The sequence below is a fragment of the Tenrec ecaudatus genome, chromosome 1 (assembly GCF_050624435.1).
Source record: "Tenrec ecaudatus isolate mTenEca1 chromosome 1, mTenEca1.hap1, whole genome shotgun sequence".
NCBI classification, from domain to species: Eukaryota; Metazoa; Chordata; class Mammalia; order Afrosoricida; family Tenrecidae; genus Tenrec; species Tenrec ecaudatus.
Window position 1 is genome coordinate 69368067 of NC_134530.1, and position 14897 is coordinate 69382963.

The 14897-nt window shown below is 51.8% G+C and overlaps 1 protein-coding gene across 2 annotated transcripts in view; it reads left to right on the plus strand.

The window, feature by feature from the left end:
• The first annotated feature begins 652 nt into the window (after nucleotides 1-652).
• The window catches only part of RNF220 (ring finger protein 220), a 264994-nt gene continuing 250749 nt past the window's right edge, over nucleotides 653-14897 (plus strand). For both annotated transcript variants that reach the window (XM_075555314.1, XM_075555322.1), the window contains exon 1: nucleotides 653-1277. In XM_075555314.1, coding sequence (XP_075411429.1) covers nucleotides 653-1277 — 625 coding nt within the window. The remainder of the gene's footprint in view (nucleotides 1278-14897) is intronic.

Genomic DNA, 14897 nt, shown 5'->3' on the forward strand with positions numbered 1-14897 from the left:
GACCAACTCAGCGGTATAAATGTATGTGGTCGAGCCGTGCTCGATTTAGGGATTTTTGAGAATCGAGGCCACATGAGGGAAGATGAAGAGACAATGGGTATGAGGAAGGTCACAGAGGTAGACCTTGGTCTCTGTTTAAAGCTCAGGCCTCCCATGGGTGGAGCATCCAGGGGGGAAGCCTTGTAAAATATAGGCCCCACCTAATCTACTGAGTGACTTGGTCTTCCAAAGCTCATTTGCTCAGGGAATATTGTATTTGGAGGTTTTATGATTTTTTTCCCTTTGCTGGGCTCAGGCGCATTTCACCCGGAACGTGTAGGGACCAAAGTCAGCTACGCGTACATCACAGTAAGTTGTCTATTGATTTTCCTGAATGAAAATGGTCTGATGCTGCTGCCCACTGGCTCCTAAAGCCTGTAGTGTCTCTTGCCCAAGCATCTGTAAGCCAGAAGGATGGTGTTCCGATCACTTGGGGTTTCCCTTGTTTGCCTGCCTCTGACTGTCCTCCCCTCCTGTTTTTGTCTCTCTGCTATTTCCACAGGTCTTCAAAGGGGATGATTCCCCAGTAATATTCCCTGCCCTGCTACAAGGTGCTGCTCCCTCCCAGGGAAGACTGTTTGTTGTGTGACGCCGGCCCTAGAAAGAGACTCCGATGGACTTACACCGGGCAGCCTTCAAGATGGAAAATTCATCCTACCTTCCCAACCCTCTGGCATCCCCAGCGCTGATGGTGCTGGCGTCCACGGCTGAAGCCAGCCGGGATGCTTCCATCCCCTGCCAGCAGCCGCGACCCTTTGGTGTACCTGTCTCAGTAGACAAGGACGTGCACATCCCTTTTACCAACGGCTCCTACACCTTTGCCTCTATGTACCACAGGCAAGGCGGGGTGCCAGGCACTTTTGCCAACCGTGATTTCCCCCCTTCTTTGCTACACCTCCACCCTCAGTTTGCTCCCCCAAACCTCGATTGCACCCCAATTAGTATGCTGAATCACAGTGGCGTCGGGGCTTTCCGTCCCTTCGCCTCCACTGAGGACCGGGAGAGCTACCAGTCTGCCTTCACGCCAGCCAAACGACTGAAGAACTGCCACGACACAGAGTCACCCCACTTGCGCTACTCAGATGCAGATGGCAAGGAATATGACTTTGGGACCCAGCTGCCATCTAGCTCCCCCGGTTCACTTAAGGTCGACGACGCTGGCAAGAAGATTTTTGCTGTCTCTGGACTCATTTCTGACCGGGAAGCTTCCTCCAGCCCTGAGGACCGGAATGACAGATGTAAGTACGGTGATGTCCTCCCGCCCCTCCCTCAGTAAGCCCCGCCTGGCCTGAAGGAGCATTCAACAGGTCCGTGGCATTTCTCTCTCTCTTGCTGCTGCCGCCGGTAAAGGGAAGGGCCAACTAGACTCCGGTGCTTTCAACAGCTGTGGAGTGCTAACATGTACTGGTCTGGTCAATGAGCATTGACACCGGCGCTGCCTGTCCACAGGCCTGACTGGCTTATTCTCTGGAGACTGGAGCAGAGAAGGTGCCAGGTGTCCACTTGAGTCTCACTTCATAGGAGCGTGTAGGTCCCAAGAGAACTGGGGGTGTAGCGGGGGCGGGGGCAGGCGGGGAGCCTGAAGTAACCTGTCCAGCCACCCTCTCTGATGTCCTCATTAGGTGTCTCTGATCTCGGTATTATATTTTTGAGCGTTTCCATTGTGTCCCATCAGGGCGACTCCGCTTGATTTTATTTTCACAACTCTCAGCCCTTGTCCACATCAGGCTGCTTCTCAGGGAAGGACAAAGGTGTCGTCAATCACCATAAAGCATTTCCAACAGCTGTGTGTGCCTTGCCTTCGCAAGGCTAGCAAGCCGACTTCTCTTGGGATCTCGCAGGTTTGCTGGATGCTTATCCCGAGGCTCGCTTTTAGGACTAGCCATGGTTGATCCGTGACTGCTCCGTGGTTGATGTTCACAACTATGATTAATTTCTGCCGAGGGAACAGCTTTCGTCCTGCTCGCTAAGTGCCTTGTGGGGCGCGCTGGTACGCCCATTACTAGTTCCAGCGAAGCCCTCAGTGGGGCTTGCAGACCAGGAGTGCTGAACCCTACAATCTTGTCTAATCAGGAATTAATTGTGATTTTTGAATCTTGCGGGGGGGGGGGAGGGGAGGGCGGGCACTGTGAGCAGACAGAGCCGTTTTCCTCTAGCCTGGTGAGAATTTATGAACTGAGCGTGTTTTTCATCAAGCTTTTCTTCTTAGACTTGCTTCCTTTAGATTTTCTTCAGAAAACGACATCTGAGGGGTGCTTTCCCCTCTTCTTTCTTTGAGTGTGTGCGTGTGTGTGTCCGGGCTCCCGTCCTCTCTATCACCACCAACAATCCCGAACACCATTTTCCTTCCCTCTTTATATGCCGAGGAGGGTAATAGAGACGTAGCAGCTCTCTCCCCTGTCGGCACTGCTTCCTCAGGCTGTCTCCTTGAATTAGGCACTGTGTTAACTTTCCTGCGCTAAAAGGCATCTGCCTAGACCCAGCGTACCTTTTCAATAAAAGTCATCATAAAATCAACCTGCCTTGTAAATCCATCGCTCTTTGGTTTTGAAATATGTTGCCAGTGTGTCTTTTATGTCAGCCTCTGTAAGCCCGAGACCTCCCCACTTAAGGGAGAAGGCTGCTCTCTGACAGCACAGCCGCAGCCACTGCGCCCCCCACTTTTTAGCTTTTTATCTCCCTTTTTTCCACCTTTTCCCTTTCTGGTCAGCGGACTTGGATGTGTCAGGATCTTGCTGTTGAGAGGGCCCCGCTGCACATGTATCGGCCTTGTGCTGGTCCGTTTGATTGTATTTTAGGTTTCATTTGTCCAGGGACAGGCGGGTGATCAAGGCTAGCCGTCATCTGACCTCTCCTTCAAAGGGCTCTGGGTGGGGGGGTGAACCCCTCTGCCTCCCATTTTAGTCCCCCGCACCACCACCTTCCAAATGCCAACTGCATATGAAATTCTCCTCTAAGCTCCTATGCCACAAAGTGCCATCTGGAGATCAGGATTCCTTTCTTCCCCCCCCCCCCCACCATTCCCGCTCACCTCCATTTTCTGTCTATTCACCTGGACCAGGACCCCCCACCCCCAAAAACCAGGGGGAAGCTTGTTAGTCACGTCAGAACTCATAGATGTGGCTTTCCATTCCCCTCCGAGTGTCAAAGCCGTAACTCTTCCGTTCGCCTGCTTTGCATCGTGTGGCCGCACCATCCCCCGTGGAGATGGGCCCCTCACACAGGAATACGCCTGGGTGGAGAAAAATTAAATGAGTCTGTCTCCCAAAGTGAAATGGAATTGTGACCTTGAAATTCATGGGAGCCTGACCAGAAGGGTGGGGAAAGTTCTATCTTTCTGATTGCAGCGTGACAGAAATGGGTAGAACACTTGGCCTTTATGGGCAAGTTGGGGTTCTCCTTCCTGGTGTTCCCTCTTACGCAAACGTGGGGCCTTGCAGGCGTGTCTGCGAGCCCATGGCGTCTGCACTCCCGTGCTATCACCCAGAGTTGCCATGTGGCTGATCTTCAGCAGGACACAAAGGTGCAAAGTGTGGGGGAGACTCTTACCCCTGGGGTCAGCCCCATTGGTGCTCCCCTCTCCATTCCTGCCCTCAGCTGGGCTGACAGCCCTCGCAGGCTTGTACTGGCTAGGTGTGCTGTTTGCATGTGGAGTTTTGGGAAGGAAGGAGAAAGGTCTTTCTGCAGGGAAGGGTGGGAGAGGCGCTGTGACCAAGTCTGCGGCAGCTTTCTTGGCTCCTGTCATACGCCGATGTGTGTCAGAATATTTATAGTCTGTTTTATGTAAATACATATTTAAGGGCCGTTAGAAGGCCTGATTATCCCCACTAGATGCCTTTCAGGTCCTCCCTGCAGAACCGTTTGGAAATAAGTAATATTTCTCAGGCAATCCAGTGACAGTCTACAAGACAGCTTCCAAGGGAGAGCTGGACGAAGGGCAGATGGGGCAGTGGTTGGCGTGTGAGGAGAGAGAGGAGAAGCAAATGTCTAAAGGTGGCCAAGTAATAGACTACTGTGGCCTTTCCCTGGTGGCCCAAAGTGCCCGCCTGTATTTTTGACTTTTTATTCTTCCAGTCGAGACTCATTTCTGATAAGGTTGACTAGACTTAGTTCAGTTCTCAGCATCCTCTATGTGATCTATTATTCCCCGCCCCCTCTCTCCCCTACCGTGTGAAAAAGAAATGTTTCTATGACACACAACAGTACAATCCTTACATGTGGGTTTAGCTTCCGGGGTGTGGCTGTGTGTTTTGTGCTCCCCACTTCAAGTAGAAGTTTTATGACTGAATTTCAGGTCATTGAAAACTCCGTCTTACAATGGAAACACTGACATAGTTTTTACTGTGTGAGCCACCCCCGGCTCACACACTGTGTCCACATGCAGATACAGCCGCCACGTGGGAGAGCGTTCCGCAGAGAGGCCTGCAGACATGGTGCAGTACACAGGAGTGCTCTTTCCTTACGTCTGGGTTCTGTTCGGCAGGAGCATGGATTTCTCCTGTGATTAAAAATGCACTGATTGATTGATTTTTGTGTGTGTGTGGGGAAAAACAATCACTATCTTTAGGCTAAGTATTATCTCTCCTAGTGGATGCTTCCCGTTTGTCTGTCTGTTCGTCCACCTGGCAGCACAGGTGACTCCTGAGGTAGGTGTGTGGGGCTCCACGGAACTAAAAGAAGCCTTCACTCTACAGGACTGACTTATTTGCCCAGGAAAGTGGGTAGAGTGTTTTGTGAGAAGCCTGTTCACGGAGGACGCATAATTCCCCCAGGAAGGGGCCTGAGGTAACTCCTGTTTATTGCCGCTCCCTGAACCATTCTCCAAGGCTTCTTGTCCAGGGAAATGATGTTGAAATTTATGGACCAATTACGAACAGCCCACGTGTGTCTTACATGCGAAGGGTCTATGGATATGTTTCCCAGGGCTTTTAAAATAAACATTTTCTCGTTAATGAAAGTTTCCAACAAAAGAGAAGATGAAGTATTGTCTGCTGCCTTTCCTAGAATCTGTTTATTACTCCCTTAGCTCTCTGCGTCCATTGTGTGTATTTCCTGAGAGTTTTCTTGAGGCCTCCGCCGCCACCACCACCACCACCATCACCACCGGTGTCACTGGGAGTGACACAGTCTTTGGCCTGTGTGCATCCCATCCACCCCAAATTGCAGTTGGCTCCAGTGTGTGCTCACAGGAGGGGGAGGGGCAGAACTGCGCCTGCAAGAGGAGCATCAGCCACTGACCCTCTTTGTTGAGGGTCAGGCGGACTCACAGGCCCTGCTCTCATCGTTGAGGCCTTTGAAAGCCATCCCAAGGTCCCCAATGCCCTGGCTTGGAGATGGTGGTTTGCACTCTGAGCGTGTCTTCATAAAGAAAGGCACAGGTCACTGCAGATGCTATGATCTAAGCATTCGATGAGGTAGGCCGGCATAGCACCACTCCAGGCCGAGGAGGTTCAGAGGGGCCGCTGGTATCATGGAGGTGGTGGTGGGGGACACTCCCCATGAGATCTGGAACTGGGGTGGGCAGGGACCCAGAGTTTGGCCTTGCGGAGAAATGCTCTTGGCTGGGGAGAAGGTTTCCGCTATTCCCAGACCTGGGAACCAACCTCTGGATTCTTGCTGGCACCGATGAGCACTGGGAAAGGGTCGACAAATCACCAGACAAGATGGGGTAGGTTTCCTCCAGCTCTGGACCCTCCGTTCAGCTGCCCCCACAGGTTCTCCTGGAGCCCTTTCCTCCTCCCCCTCTCTCCGGGGGTGGAGGGGAGGGCAAGAACTCCTGTGATGTGTGTGGTTGTTTCTGGTGGTTCACTCCCAACGCGGTCATGGAGACTCCTTTTCATGCTGCTGGGTTTAATTGTCTTGTTGGGATAAAGAAATGTTTGCACAGCTAAAGTGGGGCCGGGCTGGACGGGAGCAGTCCCTGATGGCTGCAGAGCCATCTGGCCCGGCTTGGCTTGGCTCGGCGCGCGGCTCGCCCGGCGCGGGGCCGGGGCTCGCGGGCGCTCCCGCTCCCTTCCCTTCTGCTCGCTCCACGCCGCGCCGCTCGGTTGGGCGGCTGCCTCCTCGCACGGCCGGAATGCCTAATCACCATGGTGAGAAAACGGACACCGCAGCCGCCCTCCCTCCGCGGCCCGCGCCCTCCCTCCCGTCAATTGTCATGCAGAAGTGATCCGGGCCGCCGCTTCCTCGCGGCCGCCAGCCAGCCCCTCGCCGCCCGGCAGAAGGGTGGCTGGTAATTGATCGTTTGGGGGAGGGGGCGCGAGTCCTCGCGGGGGGGGGACCCGCCGCAGAGTGGGCACCGTTTTCCCACTTGAAAAGGAGCGACCCCCTCCCCTGCCCCCCAGCCTCCGCCACGGAGATGCTTTCCAAGTGGTCTCAGCAATGTGGGTGACCTTGCCGAAGCTCGGCTGTCCCGGAGGCTGCGGGAGAACTCTGGGCGCCGCCCCCCCGCTTCCCGCCACCGCCCCGCGCCCCGAGTCTCGCTCGCGCCCGAGCCTTCGGTGGGTTTCCTGCTGGCGATCTCAGAAGAGCGAGGTGGGGCGCAGGGCGCGGGGATGGAGGAGCCCGTGCGAGGGGCGCACGCCACGTGAATGTCGCGGACACGGGGGACCGGGCGGAGGTGCAGGCGGCGGGGTGACCCCTGTGCCGGAGGGGGCCAGGGTGGGGCGTGCAAAGGGGAGCCCGGCGCGCGCTTGAGGGACGATGGGTGGAGGTGCGTCCACGCGCATTTGGATCTCGCTTTCCCCCTAGCACTCAGCACTTCAGACCCGGTCGGTTCGGAATGCCCTTCCTGTCTTGCTCTCCGTAGGAGGTTCCGGGGAATGTCTTCCAGGTCCAGGGGTGGGTCCGTGCTGCAAGACGGCTGGCATTCGGGCCAGGAGAGCCGCGGTCGAGCTGAGGCTCGTGGCCAGCACCGTGGGCTCGTGACAGTCCCCGGCGATTTCTGGAAGCCTTCCCACGGGAAGTTTTCCGGGGCTGCCTTCCATCAGCAGTCAGCGGCCCTAGGTTTATTACTACTTGGTGGCCCTTGTTTTGTTTGAAAAGAACACACACACACACACACACACACACGCATTGTATCCAAATAACAAAAGTTACCCTCCGGCCCCACCCCTTTTCCTCCTTAGGCAGGGAAGAGGAAACTGAAAATAGAATTAAATTCTTATATTGACTTTTCATATATTTAACCCTTACTGATTACGTCCATATGGTTAATAAATATCTGTACACTTTGAAACATAGTCTCTGTAAACACGTGGGACTTGGGGTGATAATAGGTATAGAGTTATATTGTATAGTGTTTTTTCTTATTATTTCACTCTCATTAGCCACACCTGTCTGGTTAATAAACATTAGAACACACATTGGAAATGTATTCTTGATAAAGACTTGGGTTTTGGAGTGGTGCTGTACTTTATTTTAAAGCCCACACGACATTAACACTCCCAAATAACCATTTTTGCATTTGACTATTCTCCCAACATTTAGGACCATTTTCCCAGCGCCATTTGCCCCTCTTACAGAGAAATGAACTACAGACTTAAGGATAAGTCATTGCTCCTTAGCTGCTAAAATAGCTTAAAAGTTTTAAATACCATTTAAATGGTGACTTTTGTGATAAAACGGTGTTTTTAATTCTGTGTAACCTCAAAGTGTGTCTTATAGTACGGGGTGTGTGTGTGTGTGTGTGTGTTAAAATGTTCTCTTTCTCTGGGTCAAGGAGAAGACTATTTTGGGAAAAAACAAAACAAAAAAGCAGACAAACCCAAACACCGTTTACCTACACAGTCTCTCTGTTTAAGGAGCCCTGGTGGGGCAGTGGTTAAGGGTTCAGCTGCTAACAGAAAGATGGGTGGGTCAAAACCACCAGCCACCTCTGGGAGAGAGCTGTGGCGGGGTGCACCTGCGAAAGATCGACAGCCTTGGGAACCACGTGGGACAGTTCTTCTCTGAGATTCCGACGCCTAGGGTCCCCGAGCCAGAATCAGCTTGATGGGGCCCAACACCAGCAGTCTCTCAAGCCTTTTCACGGAAACACATCCTGGACGGGGCTGTGGGCTGTGAGCTTAGTCTGGGAGAAGCGTAGAATGTAGTGCGAATCCGTACCTGCGGTCGATGCAAGGTCAACAGCACCTGTTCCATCCCTCCCATCCTATCCAAAGGACTGGACTTCACTCACATCTAAATTCTATTGTTAGAATTTGTTTCCTGCATTATAGGCTAGTTCTTACCGGAACTGTTCATCAGTTTGCCAATCTTCAGCAGTGCACTGAGTAGAGTCGCTAAGATTTTGGTCCACTGAAGATGACGAGGCTTGAGGAGAGAAAAGGAAAAATGTATTTGTGCCTTGAGGTTTCCTCCTGACCAGGGTAGGTCAGCAGGTTTTCAAGAGGTGGATGACATGCTCTTCTTTTCGTTGATTGTTTGGGGGACAAAACACCTTTAATCACTTTAGAAGAGTGATTTAAAACTCCCTTTTGCTCCTCACCTCTTCCCAAACGTTTTCCCACCGTGTCACATCGCGCCTCGCCCCTGGCTCCTGCAATCCACGGACACGGATCTGCGTTGGGCATGTACTTTAGAGAGGTCCCCCCTCTGTCCTCGTTGGCGCTGGAAACAGACAAGTGTCGCGGGGGTTTCTGTAGACACATATAACCATCTGGCAGTTCAGACAGTTGACCATCCATTTTCTCTGTGGAATGTGTTCTGATTGAAGAAGACCTAGAGGAAATGAAAGTGGTGTTTTGGCGGGGAGACAGGGTGCTGGGTCCAAGACTTTCTATTCAGCAGACAAGGCGCTTCAGCAAAGTCCAGAGCTGCACGTGTGTGGAAGGAACCTTTGGTGCAGTCTCATGAGAAATCAGCCCAGTAAGCCAGACACTAGTTGTCTCTTTCTACTGAGATTCATTTGCAGCCTGCGACTTAACGGCTTTGCCTCCATCTTGGACAGCAGGGCCTGACAGGAAGCTGTAGGGCGGGGGCAAGGGCCTGCCCTGGAGAGACCTCTCTCTGCCTTATCCTCAGGTAAATGGCTCCCATGTCAGCACCCGCGAATCCTGCTTTGCTCTCATTGGACTTTGCTTTCTGGGAGTTGGCTTAACTCAAGGCAGAGTAGCCTGACATAATAACAACCTGCTGGTGAGGGATGAGCATTGTTCTTGCCCCCTGAAATCTCACCTTGGTGTTTGAGAGCAAAAATAGAGAGGCAACGCAGTATATGATACTTATAAATTCAACCTCGGGAGTTGAATCTGACCTCCTCAGTTTACGGGCTCTGCAGCAATCTAACTTCTCTAGAACTCAGTAGTCTCCCTTGTAACGGGGAATGACACTATCTTCAAGGATTAGGGTGATGCTTAGAACAGCTCTCCCCACACTCAAAGTCAAACCTACTCCCCTGGAACCATTTCCAACGCACAGGCATGCTATAGTAAAGAATTGCCTCATTGGGTTTCCAAGGCTGTAAATCTTTAGGGAAGCAGACTGCCTCATCTTTCTCCTCTGGAGAGGCTGGTGGGTTTGAACCCCTAACCTTCTGATTAGGAACAGAGAGTTTTAACCACTCAGTCACCAGGGCTCTTCAAGTATTCATGACTGACTGACTGTTATTCTTTTGAGGACAATCTGGTGGTATAATCTTGGTTGTTAGAAGCACCAGGGTAGCCAAACACGGGGTCATTAACAACTACCGTGTCTGTAGGCTAATTCACACACACGCCCGGTGACAATGTGGAAAGGAGAGAAAGCTCTATTCGGTGGTGGCCAGCTGCTTCACATCGCTCCTTACTATCCGTCCCACAGGATTAGCCCTGGGTTTCCTCTGACCTCATTCTCCCTTCGTTTTATTTAGAAGCCTGGAAACATGGCCAGTAGAGAAACTGAGTCTCTGAGTGGGGAAGGGACTTAGGCGTGGAGAATGCAAACCTCCTTACTTTGGAATATTACGTTATCAGATCCTGTTTGAAATAAATGGGCCATTCAGAGTTGTGTGTACCAGCCGTTGGGATCTATACAAGGAGATGGGCTCTCATGGTATTTGACGCGTATTAGAACTCAAAGTCCCGGAGTTTCTAGCATGTGCCCTACGAGTTTAAGTTGCACAGACACTTTTACCCTCTCGCTTATGTGAGACAAGTCTGTGAACCTTCCCCATCTGTGTGTGTCACAGTCCCCCAGCATGATGGATTGTCTCTGCTTGGGGGAGGCTTAGGACGGGGCTTGCAGGGGCCTTGTAGGTCAGGAGAGAAATACAGCAGCAGGGCTGAATAAGGGGAGGTGGGGGGTGCTGGGGAGGGATTAGCAGGAGGAAGGGGAGGGCAGGCTGGGCGGGGGGCGGCGGGGGGGGCCTCTCAGTGTCTGTGCACATTCTCCTAGGAGTCAAAGAGGGCTGTCCATTACCCCGGGTGCACAAATAAACTCAGTGTTGGCCTCTTTGTGGAAAGAAAGTCCCATGGGGCTCAGGAATATGGAGCATGACTCGGCAAGCGGGTGGCGAAGGTGGGGAGTAGGAGGGTGGGAGTGCACAAGACCGACTCCCCCGACCCCCCACCCCGCTGGAGGAGCTTAGATTTGGGGTCTATTTTTTGAATGTGGTAACGTATAGTTGAAAAAAACAAAACAAAACTCACCTCCATATGTGAATGTAGCACAAATGGTCATTGGTGACCAGTGGTCTGATACCTCAGTTTCCACCAATTCCTGCATGGATCCATTTAGGGAAAGGGGTTCAGGTCACAGTTTAGGATGGTCATAGAAGACCCACTCGCTCTACTCTCTCCAGCCTTTCCCAATTGCAGACCCAAGAATGCACGGGCCGTAAGAGAGGAAATATTGAACCATCTTCATTCCCAGTTGTGAAAGAAGTCGGGGGAAGTCTGGGATTTAGACCTTCATGCCAAAACCACAGTGAGAAGGAATGTTAGCAAAGGGCAGCTAGGCCCACGAGAGGTAGGTGGAAGCAGCAGCCTGGGCAGGCAAGGGTAAGCAAGCACTGCAGTTAGGCTCTAGGCTGGGGCTTCCTTCCTGAGCAGTAAAAATTAAAAAAATAATCCTTAGAACAGCAGAAGTGTGGACCCATGGGCTTCCTTCCTGACAGGCCAACCTGGTGGGGCTTCATTCGGACTGAGCGGCAGTCAAGGCTGATTTATAAGCAAGAGAACCCAGACCCAAGGGCTTAACCCTTTCCTAACTGAAGAGACGCTTCCTTGCAAGGCCATCTTCCTGCTCCCTATTTCTCCTCACGAGTGAAGCAACGTGTCCACATTTTCTCTCCATGTAAAGGAAGTGCTTGCTGCTGGCGCGCCCAGGGCCTTCTCTGTGTCAGAGAAGGGAAAGCGGAGTCTATGGGGTCTTGAGTGACCGTTATGACGCCGTCACCATGAAGCCTCGGAGGGAGCTTGTGGCTACAGGCACACTGAGTTGACTTTGGAGTGTTGCCGCCATCTTTGGTCATGGACGTGCCTCCCGGGTCAGTATGGTCGACCTTGTGAGTGTCAGTTTCATCCCGGTAAGAGACTGGTGCTGCACTGGGCACAGTGCTGCTTCACCTCAGGTCGCCTTTGGTGGCATTTGTGTGTGTGTGTGTGTGTGTGTGTGTGTGTGAGAGAGAGAGAGGTTAACGTTGGCAGAGTGTAAGAGGCAGTTTTCATATGCCACCGTTGGCAGAGAGACAGGTAAATAGATGAGCCTCTGACCTCAAGGTGAGCAGTTTAGACTCATCGGCTGCTCCTGTGGAGAAAGAGGACGTGTCTGGTCCTGTAAAGCGGTGCAGCCTTGGACATCTTATGTAGGGTCCCCGCGAGGAGGATGCGGCCTGCTGACAGTGGCTTTGGGTTGAGCTTGGCAGATGCACACACTAGTTGGTATAATCACTCCACCAGTATTTCCTAGGCCCCCCTTTGGGCGAGCTCTACGCCATGGGATTGGAAGCCAGAGTGCCTAATCTGGTCTGCAAGTCAGGGTCAGCTTTCTAGGGGAAGTGACCTCTAACCGAATAACTAAGAAACTTATATCTTCAAAGGGGCTAGGTGTGGGAGCTTCCTTTTCTAGGCAAAGTGTGGCTATCGGAGCATGGAAGGAAAAACACTAGGGGTACTGAAGATAAAGTGAGATGGGAGTTTCTCGAGGCCAGGGCCCAAGACTGGACCTCAGCTCTCTTAGCTGTGAGGTTCTCAGGAGGCATTTTTGCGATATCTATTGGGTGTTGATGAAGTTCCAAGACCCAGCACCATACGGAGTCTTGCTTTGAAAGGATCTTTCTAAAGATAAGTCCCTGTGCGATACTTGCTGATGGCATAGAATATCTTTATCACCAGAAGACCCACGAACACCCCCAAAATATGTGTGATACCCAAGGTGGGGGGCGCATTAACCTGCTGACGTTTAGTACAATCACTTAAAGGTCTTGATCTTGTGACGTAATGGCCCTCTCAGCTGTGTACTTTGCCCTGCATGGAGACCTGATCGTTCTCGGGACCTCGAGGACTCACTTGGCTTTGAAACCCGGAATCCTTGGCAAGGTTTCTTGGCAAAGTTTCCTATGGGAAGTGCACTGCTCAGGCTTGACTTTCAGGAGGGAGATTAGGCGTGCGGTGCCAAGCTATTGAGGAAGGAAAAATAGAAGGCGCCGCAAGCTGTTGTTTCATCCTGGCACACGTAGGCATACTAAAAACAGACCTTTCCAGCCCAGCTCCCCTGCCCTCTGCCATCCCTGCTGTGGCTTTCCTTCCCTTGGGTCTTACCATCACCCTCTCACCAGCATCCACAAACATTTCCTGAGCTCCCTGGTGCCCAGCGCTCTGTGCTCAGGGCTGTTTGCAGGGGACCAGAGAAGCAGGAGAAAATACTTTCTATCCTGGAGGATTCTGTGATGAAGGAGAGGAGTGAGGCTGTGTAGATGGGGGAAAAATGAGCATATGAAATAACAGACAGCAAGAGCTCTGGGATTTCAGGAGAGGGAGTAATCTCCAAGCAGAACTTCTCCAATGGTCACTTGAGGACCACTGGCTTCATGACCCCGTGTGGTGGTGGTGGTCGTGGAGCAGGAAGGAGGTGGATAACTAAATGCAGATCCTAATCAAAATCACATGGAATTTTCGGCCTGGAAATCTGTATATTTGGCAAACGTCCTCCCAGGGGAATCCTGGGGCCCTGCACATTTATGAGTCACTGATCTACGGGAGACGAGAAGAGGGGAAGTGTTGCGCCTTGGCCTTGGGGGAAGGGAGTTAGCAGTTAAGAGGAAGAGGATGGAATCCCACTGAGGAGCCTGAGATCAGTCTGAGTGAAGACAGGGGACCTGCTCACAGCCAACTCTTTTTCACCCAATCTCCTGTCATGGCTCAGATCTGCCCACCTGCCTCTAGCTCCCCCTCTTTGCCTTGGCTCCTCGGTGGATGGCATCCTTCTTTCTCCCTTATTGCTGAGCAGCTGCCTGCATATGCTCAGACCTCCCCTTTCTTGGTGCAATATTGTAATTGTGAGGTGGCCCAAAGGAGGGGTTGACAGTGCTTGGCCAGATGTGACAAAGGCCACTGTGCTCTCTGGTATTGTTGGGCTCCGGCCAGCTTGTCTGCTCACTGCTGTGATTCTGCTGAGAGGGGACTGAGAAGGATTTTTGCCAACCTCTTCTTGCCACTTCCCTAGCCCCTAAGCTTACTTCTCATGCTAAAATACTCATTTGTAAAGAAATACAGATCAGAGAGGGAAGAGGGAATCTCAGTGGCAGAATTAGTCACTAACACCTGCAGGTTTTCTTTCTGCTTCAAGCTTTAACCCCTCTGGGGGCAATTGCCAGTGGGTAGAAGGGCCAGAGAACCTAGAAAAGGGACATGGTCTGAGGGGGAGGGGGGCTCTGCCACCTGTAAACCCTGATGAGGCTCTCATCAACCTGGCTTATGGAGTTGGGAATCCTGGTCTTTCCCCAACACACTTCCCCTTCCGTAAACACTCATTGCATTGTATTGTAATTATTTGCTTAATTGGCCCTCTCCCTGAGGCCCAGCGTCTGCCGCCTCCTTCGCCAGTGTTTCTCCTCTCGTAGCACCTGGCTCGATAAATATTTGTTGTACGAATAAATGAACTCAGGATCTCTGTTTCTTCTGCCAAGTTACTCTGAGAGCTGCCTGGCCACTGCAGAACTGGGGCCCCCACTGGCAGATTGACAAGTGGGGAGTAATGGCTAGAAATCGAGGGGAATGGCCCAGTGATCCGGAAAGAGCACTAGCCTTGTCACTTACTAGCTGAGTAACTTTGGGTGAGTTGCTTAGCTTCTTTGAGCCTCAACCCTTTATCTATCCTTGCTCTACTTTACAGGGTTGTTGGATCATAAAAGATAACAACTGTGTTTTTCAATCTAAAAATAAAATATATGTATAATATATTGTGTTAGTCTGGGTAGACTAGAGAAACAAATCTACAGAAACTCATATGTATATAAGAGAGAGTTTTATATAAAGGGTAAGTGCACATTAAGAAAGCATCCCAACCCAGTGCTGCCCAAGTCCTTAAGTCCGACATTAGCCCAAATGTCCAACACCAATCTACAAAGTCCTCCTCAATCTCACAAAATACACGCAATGCCGCTGACTGCAGGAGGAAAGCTGAATCAGTGAGCATGTAAGCATCTTGGCACTGGCAGGGGTCTCCACACAGCTGCTCCAGCACCCAGGGCTGCATCAGAGTAGGTCCATGTGGCTTCTCCTCAGGGATGTCTCATAGGAAGTGAGCCTTGCCAGCTGAAGCAGGGAACTGGCTAAGGCAGCTGCACCCTGGTCTGGACCATCAGAGAGCAAGAGACCCGAGAACTCTGAAAGGCGAGGCTCACCGAGCCATTATCTCTCTACCCCTCAATTAATCCT